Source organism: Egretta garzetta, unplaced genomic scaffold (genome assembly GCF_000687185.1).
Source record: "Egretta garzetta isolate BGI_Z169 unplaced genomic scaffold, ASM68718v1 scaffold326, whole genome shotgun sequence".
Lineage (NCBI taxonomy): Eukaryota > Metazoa > Chordata > Aves > Pelecaniformes > Ardeidae > Egretta > Egretta garzetta.
In genome coordinates, this window is record NW_009260026.1 from 1,259,331 (window position 1) to 1,285,644 (window position 26,314).

Sequence of the window (26,314 nt, forward strand, 5' to 3'; positions counted from 1 at the left end):
TGTGTACATGTGCACGTGTGTGAAAGGAGAATCTTTTCATGTTGAGCCAAGATATCCAACTTTCTGCTTTTATTTGGATATAAGTTTTAGGAATGCATGTGTATATGTTGAGTACTGACTGAGTTCTTACAAAATGTTTTTAAGTAAAAATTTTAAGCAAGAGCACCAATTGTAGATGTTTACTGTTAAAACTTTCTTTGTAGGTTATTGCACTTAAGAATGAACATTGAAGACAAGCTGGGAGGATTATTTCTTAAATGTGGTGGCATAGACCAAATGCAGTCATCCAGGGCTATGGTAGGGATGGGTGCAGTATCTGACCAGTCTGGAGTATCGGGAGAACGGCAAGAGGCAGTGCTTCAAGATCGGACTATGGCGCACCAAGAAATTCTTGCAACAGATGAAGTGTTACAGGAAAGTGAACTTCGACAGCAAGAGATGATTTCACATGATGAACTCATGGTCCATGAGGAGACGGTAAAAAATGATGATGACATGGATACGCAAGATAGACTTCCTCAAGGGCTGCAGTATGCTGTTAATGTCCCTGTAAGCAATTTCTTTGTGTGAAGTATTGGAGAAATTTCTAGGAAGCTTGATCTGGTAGTCTAATCCTACTCTGGCAAGAATCTATTAATTGCTTGTTTGGATTTTGATTTTCAAAATATTTATGAATGGATGCTATTTATGAAAATGTCATTTGCCTCTGGCTGTGGATAAATTTTGCCAATTAAGTATAATCTTTAAGTATCTGTTTTATAAATATTTTATAAGCAGGCTGTTACCATAGAATTAATGCGTTAAAATGTGCTCTTTTAAATATATTTAATGTTCAAGGGTAACTACAAACCAGAATAAATAGCGTTATTAAAAGGTGCATACTGTTTATGCTGTTCATAGTACTATTTAGTTTCTTTTGCTATAGGAAGCATCTTGTACGTTCTCAAAGTATGTGGACGCTTAGCAATTGCATTCACACTGCAGGTTGGACTGTGACACTTCATACATGACCATAAATATGCCCCTCCTTGATATCTCATAGAAGGTGTACCTCAGCTTTCCCAGAGAGAATATAGATGACTTCCTTTTTGAAAACAGAGCATCTGTCTGTAATGCAGCACATCATCACTGTTACTCTTCAAACATAAAGGATAATTACCAGGACTTTAAAAGTAGATAGCCTTATATACGAAGAATAATCTTTAGAAAGGTAGCATTGTTAAAACACTACTCTGCTAGCTGTAGATCAGGTGAGTCAGGCATTAGAGAAATGTAAGAGTATCATGCTCTTTATTAAAGTTTACATTAGATTATTTTTTTGGAACAAACTTCATTAGCACTATTCTTGTTTTCTTAAAAAATACTTCTGTCTTAAATATATAATAAACTTTTCCGTTAAATCTTGCATTGACAACACACGGACTAAAGTAAAATAGGTATGAAAAACTGAATGGTTTTACAGATGGAAGTGATTTTAATATAAGAACTGATCTCAAAATCACCTCAGGTCAGAAGGAAAAAAAGACTTTGGGAGATGAATGAAAGGATACATCAAAATGTCACTGTAGAAATTAACTATGCCCTTTTTATTTAAGATACTGATTATTCCTTTCACTTAAATTTCTGAAAGAATGAAGCCACAAGATAATTCCCTTAGAAAAAGGTTTTCTGTTTCAGCAGTTTGTCATCTTCTAAAATTGAAAAATTGCTTTTCTGTAGTGAGAACCTTACCTGAAACTGGCACTTGGTATCTTAACAGATCAGTGTAAAGCAAGAAATTACCTTTACTGATGCATCTGAACAACAGAAACGAGACAAAAAACAAATACGAGAGCCAGTAGATTTGCAGAAAAAGAAGAAAAGAAAACAGCGTTCACCAGCAAAAGTAAGACATTGATTTGGCAAAACCAAGATTAAAAGAACCTGAAGATTTGGTTGACTATGACTAATTTCATTAGCATTTGAAGTAGTTAGGCTGGAAATTGTTTGTTTGCTCAGTAAAGATGCAGTTCTGAAGCTCACCAGAGACCCAAAACAAAACCTGATATAACAGTGTTTTTCTTTGAACTCCTTTTAGCAGCATGAACCCTTGACATATTTTAACATCTGTCTCTCCAGGCAGTTCTCTCTCCAAATATTTTTTTTAAATTATGAGTCAGTAGCTTTGTAGACAATTGATAAATCATTACTCTGTATCTAATAGTTGTGCTTTTCTGTGAGCCTGATAATTTTATATGCTTCATGCATAGTAGTGAAAAGTTTTTAAAAAGAAAACTAAAACGGTAGTTTTGAAAATTCTAAAAAGTTTACTAATATCTATAAAATAATTTACCAGTAGGGAATATTCCTGTGGTCATAATCATCTTCATATATGTATTTATTTATATCAAAAGATTCTTACCATAGCTGCTGGTTTGTTACTCCAAAATTTGTTTTGTAGATCCATTCATGAAGAGTATGTATCCCTGTATGTCTGAAAACAATTTTCTTCTATTGAGACGCACTTCAGATAAAACCAGAATCATTTCACCTCATGAGGTAGCAGTGTTATATCTTCTAGTAAATCCCCAAATCAGTATTAATCTTCAGACTTAAAATAGAACGTATACAGGCTCCTCTGATAGGCAAGAACCAGCTCTGTATGATCACACAGCAGCATTAAAATAAGCCTACTCTGAAATCAACCTGGACTGTGTATACATTGTAGAAAAACTCATCCTAACACCAAGAAAAAACCCAAAACCTCCTTTTTGTTGGCCTGGGAGTGGGACCCCGCAGTCCTCCTCAAAGCACTGTCAAATTAGGTCGCACCTGTAGTATTCTTGGAAAGTTGAGAAATTGTTTCAGATCGGGTGTGGAAGCAAGTTCCAAATCCTGTGCATCAAGATACTTCTCCCTTTGATAGAAAAAGGAGATCTAGGTTGAGTACCTCCACAGATCACTTCCATGGAAACATGGCAAGGTAGGAGAGGCATGTGTCCCTCTTTCTACAGACATGTACTTGCATGCTTCCTTTTTATCTCCCTATCCGTCAGTGTTAGTCTTTTGAGATGACAGAAGATTGAAAAATTATCAGGAGAATCATTAAACAGGTTCTTTTTCAGTCTATCTTCCCTTTTTTCAAGCTTGTCAGAGTAGAAAGGCAGAAAGAAGCTGAAAGACTGACATAGGTGAGACCCTACTGCAGTTTAAGTTAGTATTCCCAGAGTAATGGGGTTGATTTTCCATCCAAACAGTGGCTGGGACTTTTACAAGTGGAAGTCGGTTAGACACACTGAAACATTTTAAATTTTATTTTATATTAATGTAGTCACCACATAAATAAGAAGTCAATAGCTTTTATGAATCCTTTTATGAATCTACTTTTCCCTCTTCCATGCACACACACACACACACACGGGCACACACATACACACACGCACGCGCACACACACACGCACAAGCTTTTTTTGTTGCTTTTATTAGGAAAAATGCACTGACAAAGTTAACTTTCTTCGTTTAAGAGGTGGTACAATGAATGGATGCAATAGAAGAGCCCAGGTTTAGGATAACCATGAAATCAAGTGTATTTTCTGCACAATCTTTTTAAAATTTCAATATACCATATGAAAAACATTTCATAACATATATTTAAATTTCTTTTAAATAACCAGTCAGTGTTTCATTAGCTGTATGTTGTTACAGAACAGAGCTTCTATAATTGTCTGTATCTGTGACTTACTGGAGCTGTAGCATACCAATCTTACAAACGTATGAATGTGCTTGTCCTTCAGAGTGAATGCACAAGAATTTGTTAGCTCGAGACTTTCACTCTTGCTGAGATTTAAAAATTGTTTAAGTAGATCCTACAGTATTTGCTACTATTGCATAGATACTGTTTCAGTTATTGACTCTCTCTTTCTCATCACTGTCATTATCATAAAACCTGAAACATCGTAGCTAATCAAACTGCAGATGTGTTTCCCCAGCAGACTTTTACTTTTTGTTAATAACAAGGGACTAAACTGTTTTACTTAAGGTTACTTAAGCTCTTTATAGTTCTGTTTCCAGTTAAGTAAGATTTTTGGAAATGTAATTTGTTTACTGGGTTTTTTTTATTCTCTTGCCAGAGACGATAGAGAGCTTGGGGGTTGGTTTTTTCCTTTTTGACAAATTAGAGAAAACCTGTGATGAGCTTTAGTGAATAAGGTAGACATGGTGCAATTTTTTTCATTTAAGTTTTTTTTCATCTCGCTATGAAAATAGCAGCTTTGTTTGACAGCAGAGCAATTGAGTGTGGCAAGTTGAATTCGTCAAAGAGATGCTCTAATACGCTTGTTGAGCGAGCAATATTTTATTGAGGAAAAAACTTGAAAGGGGAGAAGAATAATACTATTTTCTTGGTTGTTTGGCTTTGGGGTTTTGGTTTTTAAAATACAATTTTGTCTCCGAGACTATTGGTACTGTGTAGATACAGATAATTTGTATGACTATCCTGGATAAGTTTTAATGCCTTTTAGCAAACATTAACAATCACGATTTGGAAAAAAAAAAAAAAGAGTATAACTTTTCACTTTTGCTTTAAAATATGATTATCCATGGTTCAGTGCCCAGAGGTGGGTTGGTTATTTTGCATCCTTTCCAACAGACGGACAAAGTAAACAGTAGCATATAAAGTGACTCAGCTGTGAATAGGGGAGCTCTAAGCTGATTTCCCATGACCTGCTTTTGTCTCCGTCCTGTTGAAGTATCTCTTAATACACAACGAGACACAAGTTGGATTGGACTGCAATTGGAAATATATACTAAAAGCCTAACACATAGCTTTGTAGAAATTAGCATTGTTTTACTTGAAATACTTAAAATTTCTGCATCGAAAAAATTAATGTTTTTTTTTTTTGTAGTTAATAAGACATCTTTAGAGGGTAGTGTGAGAACAAATTTTACTCTTTTTAAAATAGATCCTTACAATAAATGAGGATGGATCACTTGGTCTGAAAACCCACAAATCTCATGTTTGTGAGCATTGCAATGCTGCCTTTAGAACCAACTACCATTTACAGAGACATGTCTTCATTCATACAGGTACTGCTTGACTTCAAATTTGTCTTTTCTACTATATAAAGAGTTGCTTACTTATGTTAAAAATGTTTTCAGCTCTATGCGAATTTCAGTTTTAAGTGTAGCTAACTTGGCATCTAAGCTTAGAGATTCCATGCACCAAAGTGTCAAAAGAATACCAGAAAAAAAAAATCAACGTATGTTTAATAAACTGAAGACCTAGCTGTTTACAAGGTTTCTTTTCTTTCTTTATCAGAAAGTAATGGGTTGACTTGTAGCCTAAGTGCCAAAATTGACCCCTTTGTAAAATGTGCTCCGGCTGCTTATTTTCCTGATGAGGTATCTCTCTGGTTCGGAGAAGTGAAAAAGGTACTTACTATTATAATAGCTTGCCAGTATCCTGAATGCAGTCTTATGCCAGCATCGTGATTGATCTTGTTCATGAGGAAATTACAGCCATTTCAGATCACTCTAACGTGCTAGTCTTAATGTGACTCTTAGGATCATGGAAAGAATTCTGCAGTTCGTATACTTAGTAAGGCTAATGTTTTTTGGTATTAGAGTATTTTGGGAATTCGCTCAGATGCTGGTTTTTTAATAGACATTTTAATATGCCTCAAAAGTAGATATCAGAAACAACAGTGTGTAGTTATTAACTTATGGATGTGGAATTATATTGTTCAAGGTGAAAAACCATTTCAGTGCAGTCAGTGCGACATGCGTTTCATACAGAAGTACCTGCTACAGAGGCATGAGAAGATTCATACTGGTGAGTATAGTGCCTTGAGTATCTTTATTGGCGTGCTTAAAAACTGTTTCCCCACTCAGGCAAGGTTTCTGGTAATAAGTATGCAGCCTAAAACCCTGTTGTAGCTTGCTTTAACTTAACAGATGTTATAAAACTTTTAAAAATAAACTAGTTTTGTGATTTCAACTTGCTCCATTTTTCTTTAGCCATAAAGTGAGTATAAATTCTAATGAGCAAATCTGAAAGTAGTGTTCTATAAATAACCCCAGAGTAGTGAATCCTGAAGTTTGTGCATTCGTAAAAGTCAAGGTTTGTTAAGCAGTTCTGTCTTTTGTTGCATCAAGTTAATTCAGACAACGGGGACTTCCAAATTACATTTCAGCAGATTTATTTATTTATTTAATAATTTATTTGTTTATGAATTTGATGGAAAAGTGCCAGGACTAAAATGGCCAAAATGCCTAACCCCAAAGGTATTAGTATTAGCTTTACTTTTAACTTTTTTTTTTTTTTAAGTTTTAATTCAGAACTGTTCTAAAAATAAGAGCCTTAGTTTAAAAATATGCAATATAGGTCAAATAAGGCCCAAAGTTTTAAGCCAAAGAGAGTTAAAGTTTATACATGTTTATTTTTATATCTTCTTGCACCGCACAAAACCACATTCTTTAACAGGTTTGGCTTCATTGGGTTTTTGGCATTTTGGTGCATGGCCTTTCGATCCCTCTTTAAATATTTTGTAATATGGTCCCTTTGGACTAGATGCCAATTTCTCAGCCTCTTTTTCAGAAAAGCAGAGCTGGTGAACGTGCACAGTGTTTCTTGGCTGTAGCATTTAAACGGATGCAAAAGCTACTAACATGCAGTGCAGTGTGTGCATGTGTAAGAGTTGAGAGGGAGAAAAAACTCTGCAAAATGAATTTTCAGAGCAGTGTACAGGGAGTTACATGCACAAATGCCCTGTTGTTTATGGGATTTTTGTATCCTAGGTTGCCATGAGTCCAGACTAAGTAGGTTTCCTTCAGCCAGTCAGCCACAGAAGAGCCCTCCATTCTTCCGTCCAGTGTCTTTGTTCTGCTCCTAGTCTTTCCTCTGGCTCTGAATTGGTGAACCATGCTGCCTTCACTTTGTGTAGATATTATTCTTGAAAAGAATGCTCATTCACTCTCTTCTGTCTGTCTGTCTGCCCCCCCCGCCCCGGCCCCCCCAAAAGGCAAAAATTTAAGTGCAATCTTCACATTTTTCAGATTTTTTTTTTTTTTTTTTAAATAAGGATTATTCCCTGTACGTGGCTTTGAAAATGAGAGTCTGGACAATATGGTTAATTAAAACTTGACTGCAAATATTTTATAAATGGATGTAATTATCTTTCTAAATTCAACTTTAGCTCTAATGAGAATTCTCTGTTGATTGTAAGCTTTGGAGGGAGGGGGTGGTGGTGGGGGGGTTGCAGGTTGTTTTGCCTGCTCTTACATATACTAGTCTTTGTTTAGCAGAGAATAAGCTGCCATCTAACAAATTAACCATATTGTTACCTGACATTTTAGATAACTATGTTTTCCTCCTTTCCTCAGCATCCTGAGGTATATAGTTTGGTTGTTTGTCAGAAAATTGAAGATGGTGATTGTGTTTAAATTGTTGAATTATGAGTGCTTTCCTAGGTGACAACTAGTGGCTGGTTAGGAGAAAAGATGTAAGACCCAGCTTCCATGAGTGGAAAAAGCTTTCTTGAAGTCCATTTAGTTAGCAAGTATTTGACTACTGCTTAATTTTTGACTTGGCCCAGTTATAGTATAGCTAATTGGCATTCTACATACCTTTCTGTGCTTTCAGTTCTATAGGACAATATTCACTAGTGGGCCTTAGCTGTTTTGTGTAGTGCTACCCTTGTTCAGGACTGCATAACTGAACCCTCCAGAAAAGCTGAATTTTCAGCTTGCTTCACTCAGCAGAAGGTGAGCAGTGGGTCTGTGTTTCACTTCGATGGAAGTAAAGGAAAGCTCTTTTTGTATTATTCATACCCTTTTAAGAAATATTCCTTACAAATGCAATATTGTATTTTTCCTTTTTATTTTGCATTTTTATGACTGCTTTTAGCACCAGCTTTTGTACAGTGTTCAAAACACTGATGAAGAACAGGATGTTTCTTACTCTTTTAAAGATGTTAAAGATCAGGTTTTCGAGTTTATTTTAAGTCAACTGAAGGCAGTGGTAACACTTAGAAGCCCCATTTTATGCCTGTTACAAGCCCTGAATTTACAGGTGCTCCAGCCCAGTTCCCATGCGATTTGAATTCGGTTCTCTGAACCACACTCCTTCAAATGAAAAGTTACGAGGGAGTTAGGAAGCAATCAATGAACAGCCTTATTCTGTGTAAATAATTAAACAGATGCATCTAAAAGCAGACATTGCATTAATACAAAATTCACTTACTAGAAATAATTGTATGTACAGGAGGGCAGCAGTGCTAGAACCCTGCTGCTAAACTTGTCACTAATGCTACAGAAAAATACCATTTCAGTTGTAAGAGAGGGAAGAGTCATTGGTACAAAAATATTTTCATATTTTGAGTTTACTAGGCTCATGAAGATGCTGAATTTTTTTTTTCAAATGTATCTGCCTTCTTTTTGCTTAGAGATGTTTCTGTACACCTTACCCACTCATGCATTCATGTGGCCTAATTCTGTAACCCACCCTACTTTCCATTTTAAACACAAAAAATGAGATTACATTTTAAAAAAAGTAAAGCAACATTGGGGCTAACAATTCAAGCGCCTTATTATTCAGTCATGCTGCTTTTTTATTGCCTTCTTTGGTATTTTATAATTTATATTTTGTCGTTAGATTTTAAAATGCCTGGGGGTTTATAATTGTTACAGCCTTCATACACACATTAATTGTACTACACTTTATAAATAGTTCTACTGCTCAGTTTTAATAGATTTCCAACGGAGACAAACCAGGCTGTTTTTGTAAATAATGCATATAATTATTGTGTTGTATTTTTAAATTTTTACTTTTTTTTTTTCTACATCTGATTCTTTCCAACTCACCAAGACATTTTAGAAAAATATGTCCTGGATTCTCCCTACATTAGCAAAAGGTTATTATTAATGATCTCCTCCATTTGCGATAGATCCTGTTTGAAAAGTACAACAAAATTTCAGAAGGCGTCTGAAGTTTCAGGCTTCTGCTAGGAAGAAATTATTATAGGAAGCATATCTTCATATTAATTTTTAATCTTTTTCTAATATTATCTTCCTTATGAAGATTAAAGCAAGAATTAAGTATGGTATCAGTTTCACAAAGTGTTTCTTAATCTTACTCCAGAGTGTTCTGGAACTCTACTGAAAAATATTACTTCCTCTGTTGTACTGAGTAATTCAAGGGCAGTGTCCCCAAACGTTCCTTCCTGTTGAGGCACAGCCAGCAGTGCCTTCGTATGCATTCTCAACGTCTCCAGAATAGCTGCTGGTGGTAGTGCTCTGCAATGAAAAATCTCAGAAGCCCTGTTTGGCCCTATTTAAGCCTTGGAAAGGGAATAGATAGCTGGGAGAGTTTGCTGCCAATAAATAGCCAGCTCAAGTAGACAAATGTTGAGCTGTGATCATTCACTTACAGGAATGGGTATGAGGCTGAAGGTAAGTGTATCCATGAAGCATTCTGCATTCGAGCCTTCCTGGGATAGCGGGTTAGCTCCTTAGAAGGTTCTTCAGAGCTAGAACAGGACTGAGCTGTCTTGCTTCTCTGAGTTGGTTTGGCTTCTGTAAGGCTTAGGGTAGTTTTCATCCCAAACAGCTGCTCCTTTCTCTGAAACGGTTTTGAGATATGAAAGCAAACTTCAGACAACGTAAGGAGGGTTGTTCAAAGGGGTGACTTAAAAAGAAACACAAAGTAGAATCGTGGAGCAAAGGGAAAGAAACCAGCAAGTAGCAAGGATTAAGTAGTCGTCTTTGGGAATGGAAAGGTTCCTGTGTATTAAACTAGAATAATGAGACTTACACCTCTTGCCTCATCTCCTTCAAAAGTGAAGACAGGGACTGGAATTTGATTCAGAAAGCCTCAACAGGCTTGGTGCAAGTAAAGCACCACAGTAGTAAGGGTGCCTAATGAATAGACAGAACATGAAGAATGGAAATGGGAGTTTGAAAGTTAAGAAATAGGCCAGAGAGGATTTCCTTATAGACAGTACCAGAGAGGCTCATATGATAGGTGTTTTAATTTATACAGGGAGCTGAAAAAAAAAATTTTATCGTGATTATTAATAAGCAAGAAACGGTAACAGTCTCTGACTAAATGTGAAAGAGGAGTTAGGATGCTGAGGTGGTGAGCCTGTAGAAAAAGAACTGATGGAAGCTGAGAGGTCTTAACAGAGGAGATAATTTGGTTTCGGAGAGAATAAATTGGAATAATTTCATCCAAGGAAGGGATTGGCTGAGAAGCCACACGGAGAGGTAAGAATTAATAATTGGAAATAGGGCATAGGCTTACAAAGAGAGAGATTTAGTAATTGCTTGGAATTAAGAAGGTTGTAACTCTGTGCATTAATGACCTGACTAGGAGCAAACGTGTGGGTGATATAGATATTTTCCATTCTGGTTTCTGTAAATATGGGCATCTTACTTTAAGGTACCGTATTTCCATTTGTAGAAGGATGTGGCTAAATATCGCTATTCTGAATGGAAAATATGCACTCTAACAACATTTTAAATAATAAAATATATTTTTAAATAATGATTAGTAATAATTCAATAAATTTAGTTAATAAGATAATGTTTAAGAATAAAACTACCTCAGAAAAATAGAAATAATCTGCATATTTCTGGAAACAAAAGATAGATGGTTTATATCTCAAAAATCAGTGCAGTGCAGTATCTAGAACAAAGCGGATGTTGACGAATGCTGCCAAGACAATCCCTGATCTCTACGTCAATTCAAAAGATTTCATAGTAAATATTAAGGGGAAAGATTACTGGTGTTCAGGGTGAGTTCTATTAAATAATAGTGAACTTTTGTAAAAACAAACTTGGAATTTTTAAGTTTTTGTCAGAGAAATCTAGAAAATACAAATATTAGAGGGAAGATGTAAGGCAAAAGTTAAAAAAAATGTAGTGTTACTACATGTTCTGAAAGGATCATTGCAGGGCTTCTTTGGGAGGAGAAATAAGGGGAGAACTAAAGATGAATTCAGGGCAATGAAATATTGTCTGAACAAATATTTTGTGAAATTTAAAAAAAACCAAACCAAACAAAACAGCCAAACAGAAAGAACTGTGTTTGCCAGCATCGGTTCAGCTACAGAGGTGTCTTGTTTTCAGCTTAATTTTTAAAATAAAATATTTTAAAATTAATTATTTAAAAAAAAACAAAAATAAAAGAAATAAATTTGCGTTACAGCCAAAATTTGGGGATTTTTTTCAGAGCAGTTATTTCAATTCTAAAATACAGATAAGGAGAAAAAAAAATTATGGACAATACAGAGTACCCTACAGAAATTTTAAATTAAAACCTTGGAAATGCATAATTCTCTTCTAGAAGGGATGGGTTTAAGTTAAATGAGTTGGTGAGTGAATCGAGGTATTTTTATGCAATCTTCTGCCCTAAAAAAATTATGTAGCAGCAGCTTAGGAAGGCTATCTTCATAGTTCTTCACTGGTTAGGTTTAAGACAGATATCTGCACCTACGTTAGAAAGAGGGGGAGAGGATCTAGTTTTAAAGGGATTTAGTGTAAAAGCTTACAATAATTTTTGAGCATCAGCTACTGAGTCCTGGGAAAACAGTGATGTGAGCAAGCCCTGTGTTATTTTTCAGTAGCAACAGACTTGAGTCCTCTTCTTTATTACTTCTAATGGAGAATGTAGTGTTTGACGTGGTAATTGTATGGAAGAACATTGATTTATTTTTTTAGATTAATATTGCTTTGTGGTTTTTGTCAGGTGAGAAGCCATTTCGTTGTGATGAATGTGGTATGAGGTTTATTCAGAAGTATCACATGGAAAGGCACAAAAGAACTCACAGTGGAGAGAAGCCTTACCAGTGTGAATATTGTTTGCAGGTAAGATGACTTAGTGAAATCTTTCACAATTAAAAACCAAAACACCAGTCAATTCCCAAGTGGTACAGATAGGACTTCCTCCAGGTGTTGTAGTCATGTGCATACAAATAAATGTATAAAGAATGTTTTTTCTATTAAGGAGGGTGGTCCTGGTGAACAGGTGGAGCAGAGTCACAGCTGTCTGTGCTTGATTTTATTGATTACGTACTGTTGTTTGACACTTCATTAGAGGTGGGTAAAGTGGATGAATTGTCAAGTACATTTTTTAGAATGAAAGGATTTTTTTCTTCCTGCTAATATATTTATTTTTCTATAATAATAATAATAAAAATATTTGCAGTTTTTCTCCAGGACTGATCGTGTGCTGAAACATAAACGTATGTGCCATGAGAACCGCGACAAGAAACCCAACAGAAGTGCCACCAAAGTTGGCTTTTTGCCATCAGAGGAAGATTCTGGTTTCTCTACACCTATGAAAGACAGCTCCTTGCCAAAGAAGAAAAGGCAGAAAACAGAGAAAATAAAATCCGGGGATAAGGAAAGTACAGATAAATCAGATCAGAAGAAGGACAAAAATGACTATTTGCCTTTGTACTCTTCTAGTACTAAAGTAAAAGATGAATACATGGTAGCGGAATATGCTGTTGAGATGCCACATTCTTCGGTCAGCGGGACGCACTTAGAAGAGGCAAATTCTGGAGAAATACACCCACCTAAGCTCGTTCTCAAAAAAGTTAACAGCAAGAGGAGTCTGAAACAGCCACTTGAGCAAAGTCAAACCATTTCACCTTTATCCACGTATGAAGACAACAAGGTTTCAAAGTATGCCTTTGATCTTGTGGATAAGCAAAGTTTACTGGACTCTGAAGGTAATGCTGACATTGATCAAGTTGACACATTACAGGAAGGGCCCAGTAAACCTGTACACAGCAGCACTAATTATGATGATGCAATGCAGTTTTTAAAGAAAAAGAGGTATCTACAAGCAGCTAGTAATAACAGTAGAGAATATGCCTTGAATGTAAGTACCATAGCATCTCAACCTTCAGTAACACAGGCAGCTGTGGCCAGCGTCATTGATGAAACTGCTACAGCCTCAATATTGGACACGCAGGCACTGAATGTTGAAATTAAAGGTAACCATGACAAAAATGTCATTCCAGATGAGGTACTGCAAACTCTGTTAGATCATTATTCACACAAGGCTAACGGACAACATGAGATATCTTTCAGTGTGGCTGACACTGAGGTGACCTCCAGTATATCAATCAATTCTTCTGAAGTATCTGAGGTCACCCAACCTGAGACAGTTGGAACAAGCTCTCAAGCTTCCTCATCGGATAAAGCTAGTATGTTACAAGAATATTCAAAGTTTTTACAACAAGCTTTGGACAGAACTAGCCAAAATGATGCCTATTTGAACAACCCGAGCCTTAATTTTGTGACTGATAACCAGACTCTTACAACCCAGCCAGCATTTCCTTCCATGGAGAAGGTCTACACGTCTATACCCGTCAATAGCTTTCGATCGGGAATGAACTCTCCATTAAGAACAACTCCAGACAAGTCTCATTTCGGACTAATGGTTGGTGACTCGCAGCACCCTTTTCCCTTTTCAGGTGATGAGGCAAATCATTCTTCTTCCTCCTCTACACAGGACTTCTTGGATCAAGTAACTTCTCAGAAGAAAGCAGAGGCACAGCCTGTTCATCAAGCATATCAAATTAGCTCCTTTGAGCAGCCCTTTAGAGCTCAGTACCATGGGGCAAGAGCTGGAATATCATCTCAGTTTAGCACTGCCAATGGACAGGTGAACCTTCGGGGACCAGGGACAAGTGCTGATTTCCCAGAATTTCCCTTGGTGAATGTAAATGATAGCAGAGCTGGGATGACTTCTTCACCTGATGCCACAACGGGCCAGACTTTTGGCTAAGAAATCTTTGTAAATAATACTGGCACTTTAGAACACATTTGTTGAAAGGGGGTTGCTCTGTATAAGATGGAGTTCTGTACAGCTTTTAAGAGCGCTATGTTAAAACAAAAGTAAGCTGATATTAGCAAGACCAATAACTGCTTTTTTTTTTTTTTTTTTTTTACTTTGATTAGTCACCAGTCATTGAACTGCCTGTTGTTGGTGCCCCTATCAAAGGCAGTTTATTATTCACTTGTTTGAATCCAGAAAATATTTTACCTTCTATGAAATTTAAAATAAACAAAATCCCCAGGTAAGACTTTCCCCCATGATTGTTTCCTTACTGGTTTCCTTGTATGCTTTGGGAGGACAGTTTATTGTCTGATACTATTCATATTGTCATTTCTAAGCTTGTCAGCATAGTCATTGCTCTTCAGCAGGGAATCAACATGTACTAAACACACAGAATAAACAGTAAGTTTCAAAGTCAAGCAAATATGGCTTTAAAAGATGGCATTTTCTAGAAAAATAATCTTTCTTCCATCTCTCTCAAAATTAGTTTTAGACCATGTGCCCTTTATTTCTGCTTTGGATTACCTTGAGGAAAAAATGTTTGGAGGAAAAAAATGAATTCTGATAGACTACTATTTAAAAGTCTAATTAATTTAAAATACTTTAAACACTTTTTTAAGCAAAATGCCTAACTGCTAAAGCCTTTACTTCATTCCTGAAGTAATGTGTATTTCTTTGTACAGCTGAACCTAGATGTAACTTTTTAATGACTTTTTCATACGCAGATAACAAGATTTTGAAGTTTTAGTTAAAATACTCTGTAGATGACATTCCCAGTTGCATAATGCTTACACAAACTGTGTATTCCGAGATTTAAAAGCTTAATTGTACCTTACCCTACATACTCATAATGATTAACATAGAGCACTTAGTCAACCTGATAGTTTTTGATTTCTCAAAAAATAAAACCGTTTTTAGATTTTTAGGTTTGATACGGTTGCATCATTTTCATCTCATACAGCTCCAATTATTCTGTTCAATATACATTGAGATTGGGTATTCTTAGCTTCTGTAAAAACTGTTCTAATTCTCGGTCTAGAATTTTGACAATTCAGATCATTAAGTTTATTGAAGTATACCCGAAAGCTGGAGAAGTGGGCATTCAAATTCCCTCTCTTCTTAGTGTTTGCTTAGTGAAAGTCATTACAATTTTACCAACCAAAACCACTGAATAATGCTAGTGACCAGGATTTCTTTTTCCAGCATAGGCGAGTGATCAGAAGATTTTGTTGCATTTCACAGTATAAATAAACTACAAAGTTTATCCCTGTACCATGAATATGTTTTTTTGAATAGTACTTTGTCTTGAAGTATGCAGTATGGTACGATAAGTAGTTCTGTGTGCATTTTTAAGGTGGTAAGATTTGAGTAGCATAACTATTGTGTAGTTTAAGTTAACAAGTTACAGATTTTTGAACTGTATGTTCATTCTATTGCACCTTCCCTAAAGGGACACTGTCTGGTAGTTTAAGGCAGTATAAGCCTAATGTAGGCTGATTAACCAGGGAAAAACACACACACGTACACACACCCGTGTATATATATATAGGCATGTATGTATATGTTCCGGGTCTTTTTTTTTTTTAATAGGATTACATGCATCCTTTTACAGCACTATTGCTAGCTGGTATCTCTCAGATGAAGCCATCAGCTAGGAGAAAAGACTGCGTCTCAAGGGGCTAAAATATATTCTGTCTTTTAAGACAGCTCAGGACTTGAGCAGGACATACAACAGTTCCCACCTCTTCCCAAAGCAGTAGCAATATTGATCTTAATTTTCATTACTAGGAAACTGATCCCGCTCTGTCTCATTTTCCCTGACGGTATCACTATTACAGCACTCACTTCACCTGGTACAGTTGAGGGAGAAGGTGCGTTTGTTACCCACAGCTTGCTTCTTGTATTGACAAGAAATACAATTTACGTAAACTTCTTTCTTAGTACTTTTGTATAAGGAAACGGGTTCTGTTTTGCTTCATTGACCCTGTGTATATAGGAAGGTGTTTCAGCGTGCTGTGACTTACCAGTAATTTTTTGTCAATATTTGGCCCTGAGTTAAGAAGAATGAGCATCAAGGGAGAATAGCAAATTCCTTATGGATTATTAATGATACATGTAAACAGATTTCTTTGAAAGAATGTTTTTAAACTGATTCATGTCTCTCTGTTTTTCTTCCTTTATGGTCAGTTTGGTTTTTTTCACTTTCCATTCTAGTTTGCGCAGACATAATACTTACAGCCCGTGTATCCCAGGAAGCCCCTTGTAACACGTGTTTCGTTTTCAGTGTTTCATTTCCATGACATCCTAGCTTGTGCTGCCTGAATAACACTGTGTGGGCATCTTTGTTCCCATGTCCCGTTGTTGCAAGTAGATGGCCATTAGTAGTACTATTTGTTAAATACAACAAGCAGCAAAAGCCAAAATAAAACAAAAGGGCTAGATTGTTACTGCACTTCTCTGGCCCCATAGGGAGGTAAGAGGAATAAAGCCGCCTTCTCCCGAAGGAGATTCACTCACCTTTATTTAAAAAAGTTACTGCATTGGTAGTCTGCCGTGAGCAAGTGACTGAGGCGTAGAAGGGAGCAGCTCTCGCTCCATCCCGTCTTCACACTTAGGAATCGCTTCTGGGGTGCGTGAGCAAGCAAGCTGTTGTGCAAGGTGAAGGAACCTGCTCTTCCCTGGAGCAAAGTGGGAATCAGATGAGGAACTGTTATTCCTTAGGTCGCAGCTCATTCCCTAGCCTGCTGCTGAGCCATTACAGCTATACTCTGTGCCTTAGGACAGGTTGTGAAGTCCCCGTCCAGCCCATGGGGACTATCCGTAGGGTTCTTCCACGTGTACCTGTAAAGCGGTGGTGGGAGTAGTCGATCCGCTGATGCCTGAAGCTTTCTGTACTGGAGGAGTTAACCAAATATACTGCTATGATTTCCTGAGTACATGCCCTTTTATTCTGGAATAAACGCGTATGTAGTTCTGGGAGGTGTAGCTACGTAAAAAGCTCTTGCTTGTTTAATAATTGCATTATTTAATAACATTTTCCACTGCTCATGTTTTGCTGCTTTTAATCTGCTACAGATGCACGCTCTTCATTTTGATCTGCTCAGTGTTCATTCTTGTCAGTTTTCCCTGTACGTCTGGAAAAAAAACGATTTTGTTTTTCTGTTCTGTTCTTGTGCTGGTGTCGTTCAGTCGGTCAGCGTAAGGCTGGGGCGAGCATTTGTGTTCCACAGAGCTAACAGCAGACGTTCTTACTGAAAGGTCAGGCAAGCACTGAATATGTGTGTGTGTGCAAGGTGGAACTTTTTGGGGATATCTCCTAGTGATAGAGCAATGATGATTTTAAAGAAGAGGAAATCGTTGACTTTTATTATCAAGCTATATATAAATATATATATATACACACACACAGAGTACGTGTGTATATATATACACGCACATATTAATAGGCCATATTTTGGTCCTAAATTACTTGACAGTGTCCCTTTTAGCATGAATCCTTTGATATGTTTTCCCATTAATATAACAGACAATGAAGGAATCAGCTTGTAATGGTATACTAATAATAGGCATTTACGTTTTCTTCATTTGACTTGAGAATGAATTAATCAGAAATTGCAAGGTTTGGGGAGAAGGATTAACCATGTGTATCGCTGTATGTTGGTTTACGAATAACAACATAAAACAATTTAAATTGGATGATAAAAGAACTATGTTTATGATCTTGTGTCTCCTAGTGTTGTCTTTAGGAAAATTGTGTTTCAAGAAGAAAATAGGACAAAAAAAGTATTCCTGTGAAATAACACTTGTATTATTTTTATATTGTACTTGTCGATTTTTTGGATGCCGGGAGCTTTTCATTGTTAATGGAGAAGTACAGTAAAATCTTGCTAATTCGCTGACCGCTGATCAGAGCATCCGATAGGTTCATACATCCCCGATGGTCTCCTCCCCACCTCTCTGCAAGGGTCTAAAACGTACTGTAGCGAGGTCTCATATGAGTAATACCGTGCTCCTTCGCCCAAGTATACTACAGAATCTATATTAGTATACTGGGAGGTGGAAGAAGTATTGAAAACTAAATTACAGTTGTCAAAATAAATGAACAAAGTACATTTTGTGATGTGACATCCTTGCTTTTATCGCCTGCTTCTCCACTGTTTTCAAAATTGTCATTTGTAAAGGGTTTCTAAGGCATAGCTGCGAATTATTGGGGTTCTACTGTAACTTTTGGAGTTTACTCTGAAGTATCCATGTTCTCCTATGAAAATTTTCCACCTGGACAGATACGTTATATTCCATGCTTGTTCAGAATATTTTTATAGTATTTGTATCATATGTAGTAACTATTTGAAATGAACCAGAATATTTGGATGAATCCACTCCGAATTTTGCAGCATTGTATTACTTTGTGTCTGTATATTTGCTAACTAAATTTTCTTGGCTTTGAGAACTTTGATTTTTATTCTCTTTTTTTTTTTTTGCTTGTTTTAATGCCATTACAAATCACAGGGAAAATCCAAATACTCCTGGGAATCCGTTTGGTAATTTTAACAGGCAGAAATAAGCTTGTGCAGTCGGTACCAGTTACACCTGTGAACTTTCAAATTATGTGGTTGGTACTGAAGCAAATGAACAATGTTACAGTTTTTCTGGTGTTAAATGTTTTACTAAAATGAAGCCTCGTAACTTTGAAAGTTCACTCAACTTACAGTAATGCATGTTTATGTTAGGCATGTAATGCATTTAGCTAAAATTCACTTTGCAAAGGACAAGTGCTAAGAAAGTATTACTGCTAATGAAAAGACACGTCTTTAAGTTAAAATTTAAACTTTTGTTCAGTTTTTATTTACTTTGTGTCAGGGAAATAAATTTATAGTCGCTTTTGCTCTACTCGGCATATAAAACCTTACGTTTCCTTTTTAAAATGACATCTTTTGGTAGGAAACACAAACTGAGGCAAGCAAACATTTCTAAGAGTTGTTTCTTGCTCTCCTTAATCCAATGGATGGAAAGGTAATATTGTGTAAACAACATTATTTTATTTTTTTATGCAATATCATGCTGTAAATATGATTTATCAAATAAGGATGTACCTATGATTGAATCTTTGATTCTGCACAGCTAGAGTTTATATATAAATATAAATGTGTCTTGACAATCAAGGACTTATGTCAGTCTTCCTTTATGACGTTTCTTATTGTTATGCATTCCATTTGTTTGACTTGAGTATTTGTATTGTCTGTAAAGTATGTAATGTTTTTATAGCTTGTTTGAGAAACAAACAAAAAAGCCTGTAAATACATACGGACTGATCACAGTACCGCTCTGTTGGAAGGCGTATGATGATGTACTGTTTGTAAGCAATAATACACGACAGTGCTAACTTTACAAGTAGCACAAGGATAAGTTCCAAAAATACCTTTGGGAGTTAATAGCCTTGTTTGAGTTAATGAATATTCTTAATAATTTTTTTTTTATATATATATATATAAATAAATGGAAATGGCCTCCTGCTGGAGTATATATACCATTGTTTACACAGCACAATGTCAGTCACAGAGGGGACGGTCTGTAGAGCTATGGCGTCATCCGCACACAGTTTGAGTAAGAAGTGAAGGGCTTGGCTGCACTTCTGCAAGACGAGGAAGACTGCAAAAGTTGAATAGCTGTGTCTCTAAACGCTGAGGGATACTATTCTGCTTCTGTGCTGATTCCTGACAATTCCTCTGCTTAAATTTGGAGTCTTTAAGTCCTGATACTGAACTGATGAGACTTGGGCCTCCAGTAGAAAGGAGTAGTTCTCTTCTTACTTCATATGCAGATAAACCGTGAACTTACACGTCACCTCTTCATTTGAGTTGCGTATTTTTCAGATTACGAGCTATGAGATGATGAGATGGGTTTATTCCGATAAACTAAACGTCAAACTTATAGTTTGAATTGAATAGGTATTAGACTGTACAGAGCAGCATAACTATTTGAACAGTCGTCACTGCTTTAGAACCCCCCCCCAATTTATAAATGTATATGACCTACATTTTATAGAAAAAAAATGTTTTTAAATGCTAGTCATTTATATAATATGTGCTTTGAAGGATTTGCTAGTCCACTTCTGTCACTTTTAGTACACTGGTATCTTTTATATGTAATGTATGCTTTTTATTATTATTAATATTATTATTATTGTAGTAAAGCATTTCAGTAGGAGGAATTTTGCAACAGTATGAGGGGTTGAAATTTTCATTGTCAGAAACGAATTATACTGGATTTTGTGTAGTCTTGTCTCTCTTTTAATGCTGTCTGGAAGGGAACTTGGTATTCAATAAAGCAAGTGACCTTTTCTTTTGAAGGCATACTATGTAGTGCTGAATTGGATCTGGAAATACGAACTTGAAGATAGAGAAATTAGTACAAAATCTAGTGTACAGAAGAAATTGTGTTACGGAAAACCTGATGATATCCATAGTGGAACACTGTTACGGTGCATTTTCTGATATAGTGTTATTTTCCTGAAGTCGATATGCCTTCTTTGTATTTCAATTAATAAAAAAAAAAAAAAATTAAGCCGTATAGATAAATTTCAGATAATAGGTTTATTTCAATGATTATGCAGTATTTCTTTATCCTACAACATCTATTCCGTCCCTTTGTTATCAGGCAGAAGACTGTAACCTGAATTCCATCAGTAAGAGTGTGTATATACATGAGAGATGGCTTTGTAGGAACCTGAAAAGTATGAATCTGTATATTCCTTATGTTTCTGACAGAAATCAGTACGCTAGTCCTCCTTTATTCCTGTGAAATGAGGAATTTCCTGATATCCAGAGAGTCTGTGTGTGTGTGCGTGTGTATGTGTGTAGGTACATGAAACATGTCCAGTCTCATGGCAAAAGTGACACACGGATAAAAGGTTTTAATGTAGCTCAACACATCGCTTACATTGGATACGTAAAAGAAACATTTAAATTTCATAATTCAAAAAAGACAAAAATAGTTTTGCAGGAAACAAAACTATTTGGATAGCAGGCTTGACCAAATGATTTATTTTTTTTTTTTTGGTTAAACTTGATATATTTTAAATGATTCTATTTCTGCCTTTATTTCTGCCCTAAAAGCAACTTAAAATATTTTGGGAGTTACTCTTCCTGTTCATTTGACTGTGAGTGTAATTTATATCATGGTTTACAAAATGTGGCATGAAGGATTGGATTGTTTTATCTGTATAATACAGTGACAAGATTGCTTTTTGGTTTTTGGTTTTTTTTTTTTTTTACATTCTCATGGTGAATGGTATTGTATTCTTAGGATTGGTTTATTCATTAAGTGACTTAATGAGTTTCATCACTTTTGACATTGTTTTCTTAATGGTTAACTTAGTCTTTTGGGGTTTATAATACCCTTCTATGTATTGTGATACTAAGGGAAGTTATGTTTTTGCTTTATTTTTAATTAAACTAATAGTTTGATAATTTATATTTGCAAATGATGCATTTTAAATGTGGTCACTTGCTGTTTGAAAAATAAAAATATAGAATACTGTTTTATGAATAGACTTAGCAGCATTTTTCATGTTAGAGCTAATTTCAGACAGAATCTGCTTTCTTAATGAGGCAGATGAAAGCATGTAAAGATATGTATCGTTGTGCAAGAGCCGAAGTGGATGCTTTCGGCAATGAAATGAAATATTTAAATATTTGATTTGAGACATACAAAACTCATTTGGGTTTTTTTCCCCTTTGGATATCCTTCTTGCCTCCTTTGATGATAGAAAACAGAATATCTGACCTTAATTTTAATCCTGGTCGTTTTAGAAGACAGCACTGGAATCGCTGTAATAGGAACACCCAGTGTTAGGCCAGCTTTCCTTCTGTGATTTTTGTTTGTGCTGGAGGGAGTTTTTTCAGTGCCAGCAACTCCTCGTGTAAATGAGAATCGGGACTTCATTTTAATCTCCGTTGTAAGAAAGGTGAACTTGGTTACTCAAATGTTGAAGTCTGTCGGATGAGAATGCGCCATGTGCGCGCTACATAATTTTGTAGTGTGTGTAGCACTCTATTTGCTACAAGGTTTTGTCTATCGTTGAAGCAAATATTTAAAAAGTATTGAAGATCATAGCATTTTTGCACTTGCAAAACCAGAAATGTGCCCCATAGCATTAATTACTGATAATTTAGTTTTCTTGCCTTTATTTATTTATGTGTTAAAGGCATTGTTTACCCTGAATCATTTGGTAGGGTCCCTTCCGATAAAGACTTGGGTTTTGTGAAACGCCTGGCTCGGTTGATTTTACTTTGTGCAAGAACAAATTTTGTAGAAGAGAACGTTGCAAGTCCCACAATACCTTTGAAAGAGAAGAAAAATGTAGTGAAGTTGTGTGTTCAGACCTGAGCCACGACCAGATGAGTCCTGCAGGAAGAGCTGGGCAGCTCTGGGACATTGGTGGGTACAGGGTGGAGGACCTGGGCGCTCTCCACCAGCCACCCAGGGAACCCCCTCTGGGCAGCGGTAGCTGTGGGAGAGGAGCTTTTCGGGAGGAGCTTTTCGCCTGGCCTTAGCCTAAACCCCTTCTGAGGATGTTCCACCCAGCTGACCTAGTGTGGCAGCAGAGAAAGGGCGCTCATGAGATTTGCTCTAGTGTCTTACCCAGGCGACGGCCAGCAGCCCGAGCGGAGATGGCCGCACACGGCCGCAAGGCAGTAACAGATTAAACTGGAACATTTCTGCAGGGACTGCCTGAAATCGGGCTTAGGAAGGCTGCCCTTCCATCCCTCTTAGCTGCCTGAGGCCAGAGGCACCGCTGCCTCGGAGCGCCTTTACGTACTAACGAGGTACGGCGTGAATACAGCAATGGGACGGTCCGACTTTGTTTCGCTATTACTCTATTGTGCCTACTTTGATATTGTTTTTAAAAGAGCCTGTCAAGAGCTTAACGTGGTATGTTCACATCCAGCCAGTGCAGTAACTGCTGTTAATGGTTTCACGTTTAATAGTTTTAAAGTGTGGGTGCAGTTTGCGATACGCCCGAGCAAGCAGTGTCTGCATAGTCGGCCACCCTGCTTGTCTTTAGTTCTGTCTGCTTATGTCAGTTATTCTCATTTTTAGTTGTTTTAATTATGAGGTGGAAATAAGAAATCAAAGCTGATAGTTTCTGCTTATTGACTTTATGATTAGAATTGTCCAATAGTAAAGTGATGTTGAAAAGAAGACATTTTTCAGTATTTTGATGTTAAAAACAATTGCCAGAACCTACATTTTGTGTTGAGTGAGAAATATAAGCCATTAAATTAGCTTGCTTTTTTTTTTTTTTTTTTTTTTTAGGAGAAGGAAACAGTTTTCTGTTAAAATGATTTGATTGGTTATTTGTTTATTTAGGGGGTTGGAAAAAAATCTCTCTCTCTGAAATTAGTCTTTTTCTTGCACTGCACAGGAGAAACTATTTTGTAGCTCCAGAATAGGCAGCAACTTATGAAGGCAGAGAGATGGGGAGGTGAGTTGGTTTAGGCAGGTAGTCCAGAAGAGTGTCAGATTCGCTGGTTATCGTCTGCACTGCGCTTGCCGAACCCACAGAAGATGGTTTCCTATAGAACATTGTTTGCTTTTTTTGTCTGTGTAGCTGCCAAGATACGGAGTTTAAAGAAGAGAGCTTTCCACTGGAGCAGGGGGTTAAAACGGAGCCCGTGTGTGTTGTCCTTTGGGAGGCCGGCAGCCCTGCCCTGCTCGCTCGGGTAAGTTGCCTCCTCCGCAGCGTCCGTCCCCGTCACACCGGGGCCGCTCTCCGGGGTCGTTCACGTCCCTGCCGCAGCATCTGCTCTAGCTTTTCAACTGCAAAGGCAGTCGAGTGCGTATGCGTACGAGTCGCTGGCAGAAGTTCTATACGATGATTCTGTGCGGTTCTGTCTTAAACTGGGGGTGTGTGCGGATCTTTTGCGCTCCAGCCAACTGCATCACCAACGACAGCGACATCTAGCCAACTACCTCGGCTCCATCGCCAGTGTTGGCAGCCACGTGCACCATGCAAAAAGCATGGGATCCAGTTCCTCCCTCCGTTATTTGTACTTACTTCTGGCTGTTTGCTGGGTGTACGAGGAGCTGCTGTGTTTCCCGCTTGGAGCCCACCTCCCTGGGCAGCTCTACCTGTCTCACAGGGGAGAGCCACGGCACGCTGCTGCGTGATACCTGTACGCTGCTCCCCGCTGGTAGCCAAGCGGCTTGCCTTCTGTTTGCCCAGTGGCTGCACCCTCCAAGCCTCTTGGCTAGAAATGTGGGTGCCTACTCCAAATCAAGCTTTGTCCTGATATTTTTTGACATAGGTCAGTGCCTTGGCCGTAGCTCGTACGTAGCTGCCTTCATGTAGAGGAGGTAATACCTCTCAGCTGCACAGCCCGAGAGAGATAAGCTGGCCCAGCTGTAGAAGTGCAAGCCGTGCCCCTGAACACATTAGTTTTCACTTTTATTTGCATGTAGCTTTTTTTCTTGTGGTCAGATGCCGTCATTAGTGCCGTTTCAGAGAGGCAGAAGTAGCAGAGCTTTGGTGACTGCTGTTAGATCAAAAGCACTAGCCTGGCCTAAGTGAAACCAAGAGGATTCCATTTATTTTAGCAGTGTAATTTATTTTAAAAAAATAAATTGTGTTGTAATATGAATAATGGCCCTTCAAGATACATGATTTTTCCACTCTGAAAGCTCTTCAGGAGCAGCGCTTCCTTAATCGGTCTGTCTTGTCACGAGATAAACTGCGTCACGAGAGATGATAAAGCAGCGGCGAGGAGTGCTGGGAATACGTTAGGGTAGCTGCAAGGTAATCCCGGCCACGCAGTGATGCGTAAGAACAAAGCAGAGGATGGCATCGGAAGCTTGAAGGATGACTTGTTTGTTTTCTCTCAAGTCCTGTGTTTTCTTCCATTTGTCTTGCCAGTCCCTGAAATCGGCTTTGTTATAAAGCGAATTACAGCCAGAGCAGGACGGCCTGGGAAAGTTACAGCTCGGAAAGACGGATAAGCAAGTGCAAGGATACTGCTGTGCCAAAGTGATCTTTTCCTCCAAACTGGGAGTCAAGAAGGAGGATTTTCCTTAAGATGGTATCCGTTACCGTACAGCCCAGCGTCGCATCAGAGCGAGCAGGACGATGGGTCACCGAGTCAAACGCGCAGCTGGAGCGGTGGGTGTCACAGCTACGTGAAAATGAGCCACGAGGACAGTGCGAGCCCCCCCGTCAGGTATGGAAACGCCCTTGGGCAGCACTGGCTCTCGTGGAGTCGCTCTGTGCCGCCTGAAGGTCCATTTTAAGGAACTGGAAACAAGAATGTTGTTTGTGGTGGCACTCAGGTACTGTATCGGTAACCGCTGTACACACGCGCCAAACAAAATGAGGTAAAATGCATTTTAAAAGCGAAGTACTTTCCAGTTTACAGCTATGAGTGAAGTTGAACAGAAGAAGGCTGGCTCTTCTTTGCTGGAACGTGTCCAGAGAAGGGCAACGAAGCTGGTGAGGCGTCTGGAGCCCAAGGCTGATGAGGAGCGGGTGAGGGACCTGGGGTTGTTCAGCCTGGAGAAGAGGAGGCTGAGGGGAGACCTTATCACCCTCTACAACTGCCTGACAGGAGGGGGGATCCAGGGAGGGGTCGGTCTCTTCTCCCAAGTAACAATCAATAGGACAAGGGGAAACTGCTTCAAGTTGTGCCAGGGCAGGTTTAGATTGGATATTACGAAAAATTTCTTCACCAGAAGGCCTGTCAAGCACTGGAAAGAGGCTGCCCAGAGAAGTGGTCGAGCCCCCATCCCTGGGGGTATTTAAAAGCTGGGTAGATGAGGTGCTTGAGGACGTGGTTTAGTGGTGGAATGGCAGGGGTAGGGTAACGGTTGGACTTGATGATCTTCAAGGTCTTTTCCAACCTCAATGATTCTGTGATTCTCTGAGTCTGAGAACACACTCATTACGTCTAACAGCCCATTTTACTGTCGATCTAGGGTTTGTCTGTAGGTCATTAAGCGATGCGATCAGCTAAATCGTGTGGTTTATTCCCAGTTCTGTCCTCACGTAAAGCACGTGCTGTGTGCGTACGCGGGCTTGTGCGTTGCTGTGTTAGGAAAGATGGGTATGTCTGGCAACTGAAGGCGACCGTGAAGAGGTGTGTGATAACTAACATCCATTATACTAAGAATCAATCCTTTCCACATTTCACGGGATTGCTCAGACCCACAGACATTTCAAATTCACACCTTCGCTTGCTGACCAACCTCTGTGCTGCCACTTTCCCTGTTTCTGGGGGCAAAGTTTGGATCTTTGACACCCCGGTATTTTTCCCTGACTTGTTTTATCCCACATAACCTTCTGTCACCTCCTTCACTCTCTTAAATCCACCTCCGGACTCCATCCACCGAGTGACACCATGTGGACTATCCAAAGTCTTCTCGAACGATGGTTCAGGATGTTCGATGTTCGGGTCTGACAGTCTTCGCATGGTCCATCCAACAGTCCCCAGGACCCAC

At 38.1% G+C, this 26,314-nt stretch overlaps 2 protein-coding genes across 4 annotated transcripts in view; both read left to right on the forward strand.

The window, feature by feature from the left end:
- Window positions 1-208: 208 nt before the first annotated feature.
- On the forward strand, window positions 209-19,271 carry ZNF148 (zinc finger protein 148). 3 transcript variants are annotated; one of them, XM_009640858.2, is made up of 6 exons: window positions 209-549; window positions 1,760-1,885; window positions 4,941-5,064; window positions 5,726-5,809; window positions 11,723-11,841; window positions 12,182-19,271. In XM_009640858.2, the coding sequence occupies exons 1-6, from the start codon at window positions 220-222 to the stop codon at window positions 13,772-13,774; spliced, it is 2,376 nt and encodes a 791-aa protein (XP_009639153.1). In that variant the 5' UTR covers window positions 209-219; the 3' UTR covers window positions 13,775-19,271. The 3 variants fall into 3 exon arrangements, with proteins under 3 accessions (XP_009639153.1, XP_035752205.1, XP_035752206.1); XM_035896312.1 differs by lacking the exon at window positions 5,726-5,809; XM_035896313.1 differs by lacking the exon at window positions 1,760-1,885.
- Window positions 19,272-25,051: 5,780 nt separating this feature from the next.
- Window positions 25,052-26,314, forward strand: part of SLC12A8 (solute carrier family 12 member 8) — a 59,220-nt gene continuing 57,957 nt past the window's right edge. Inside the window, exon 1 of the mRNA XM_009640859.2 lies at window positions 25,052-25,150. The gene's annotated coding sequence lies outside the window, so the exon portion shown is untranslated. The remainder of the gene's footprint in view (window positions 25,151-26,314) is intronic.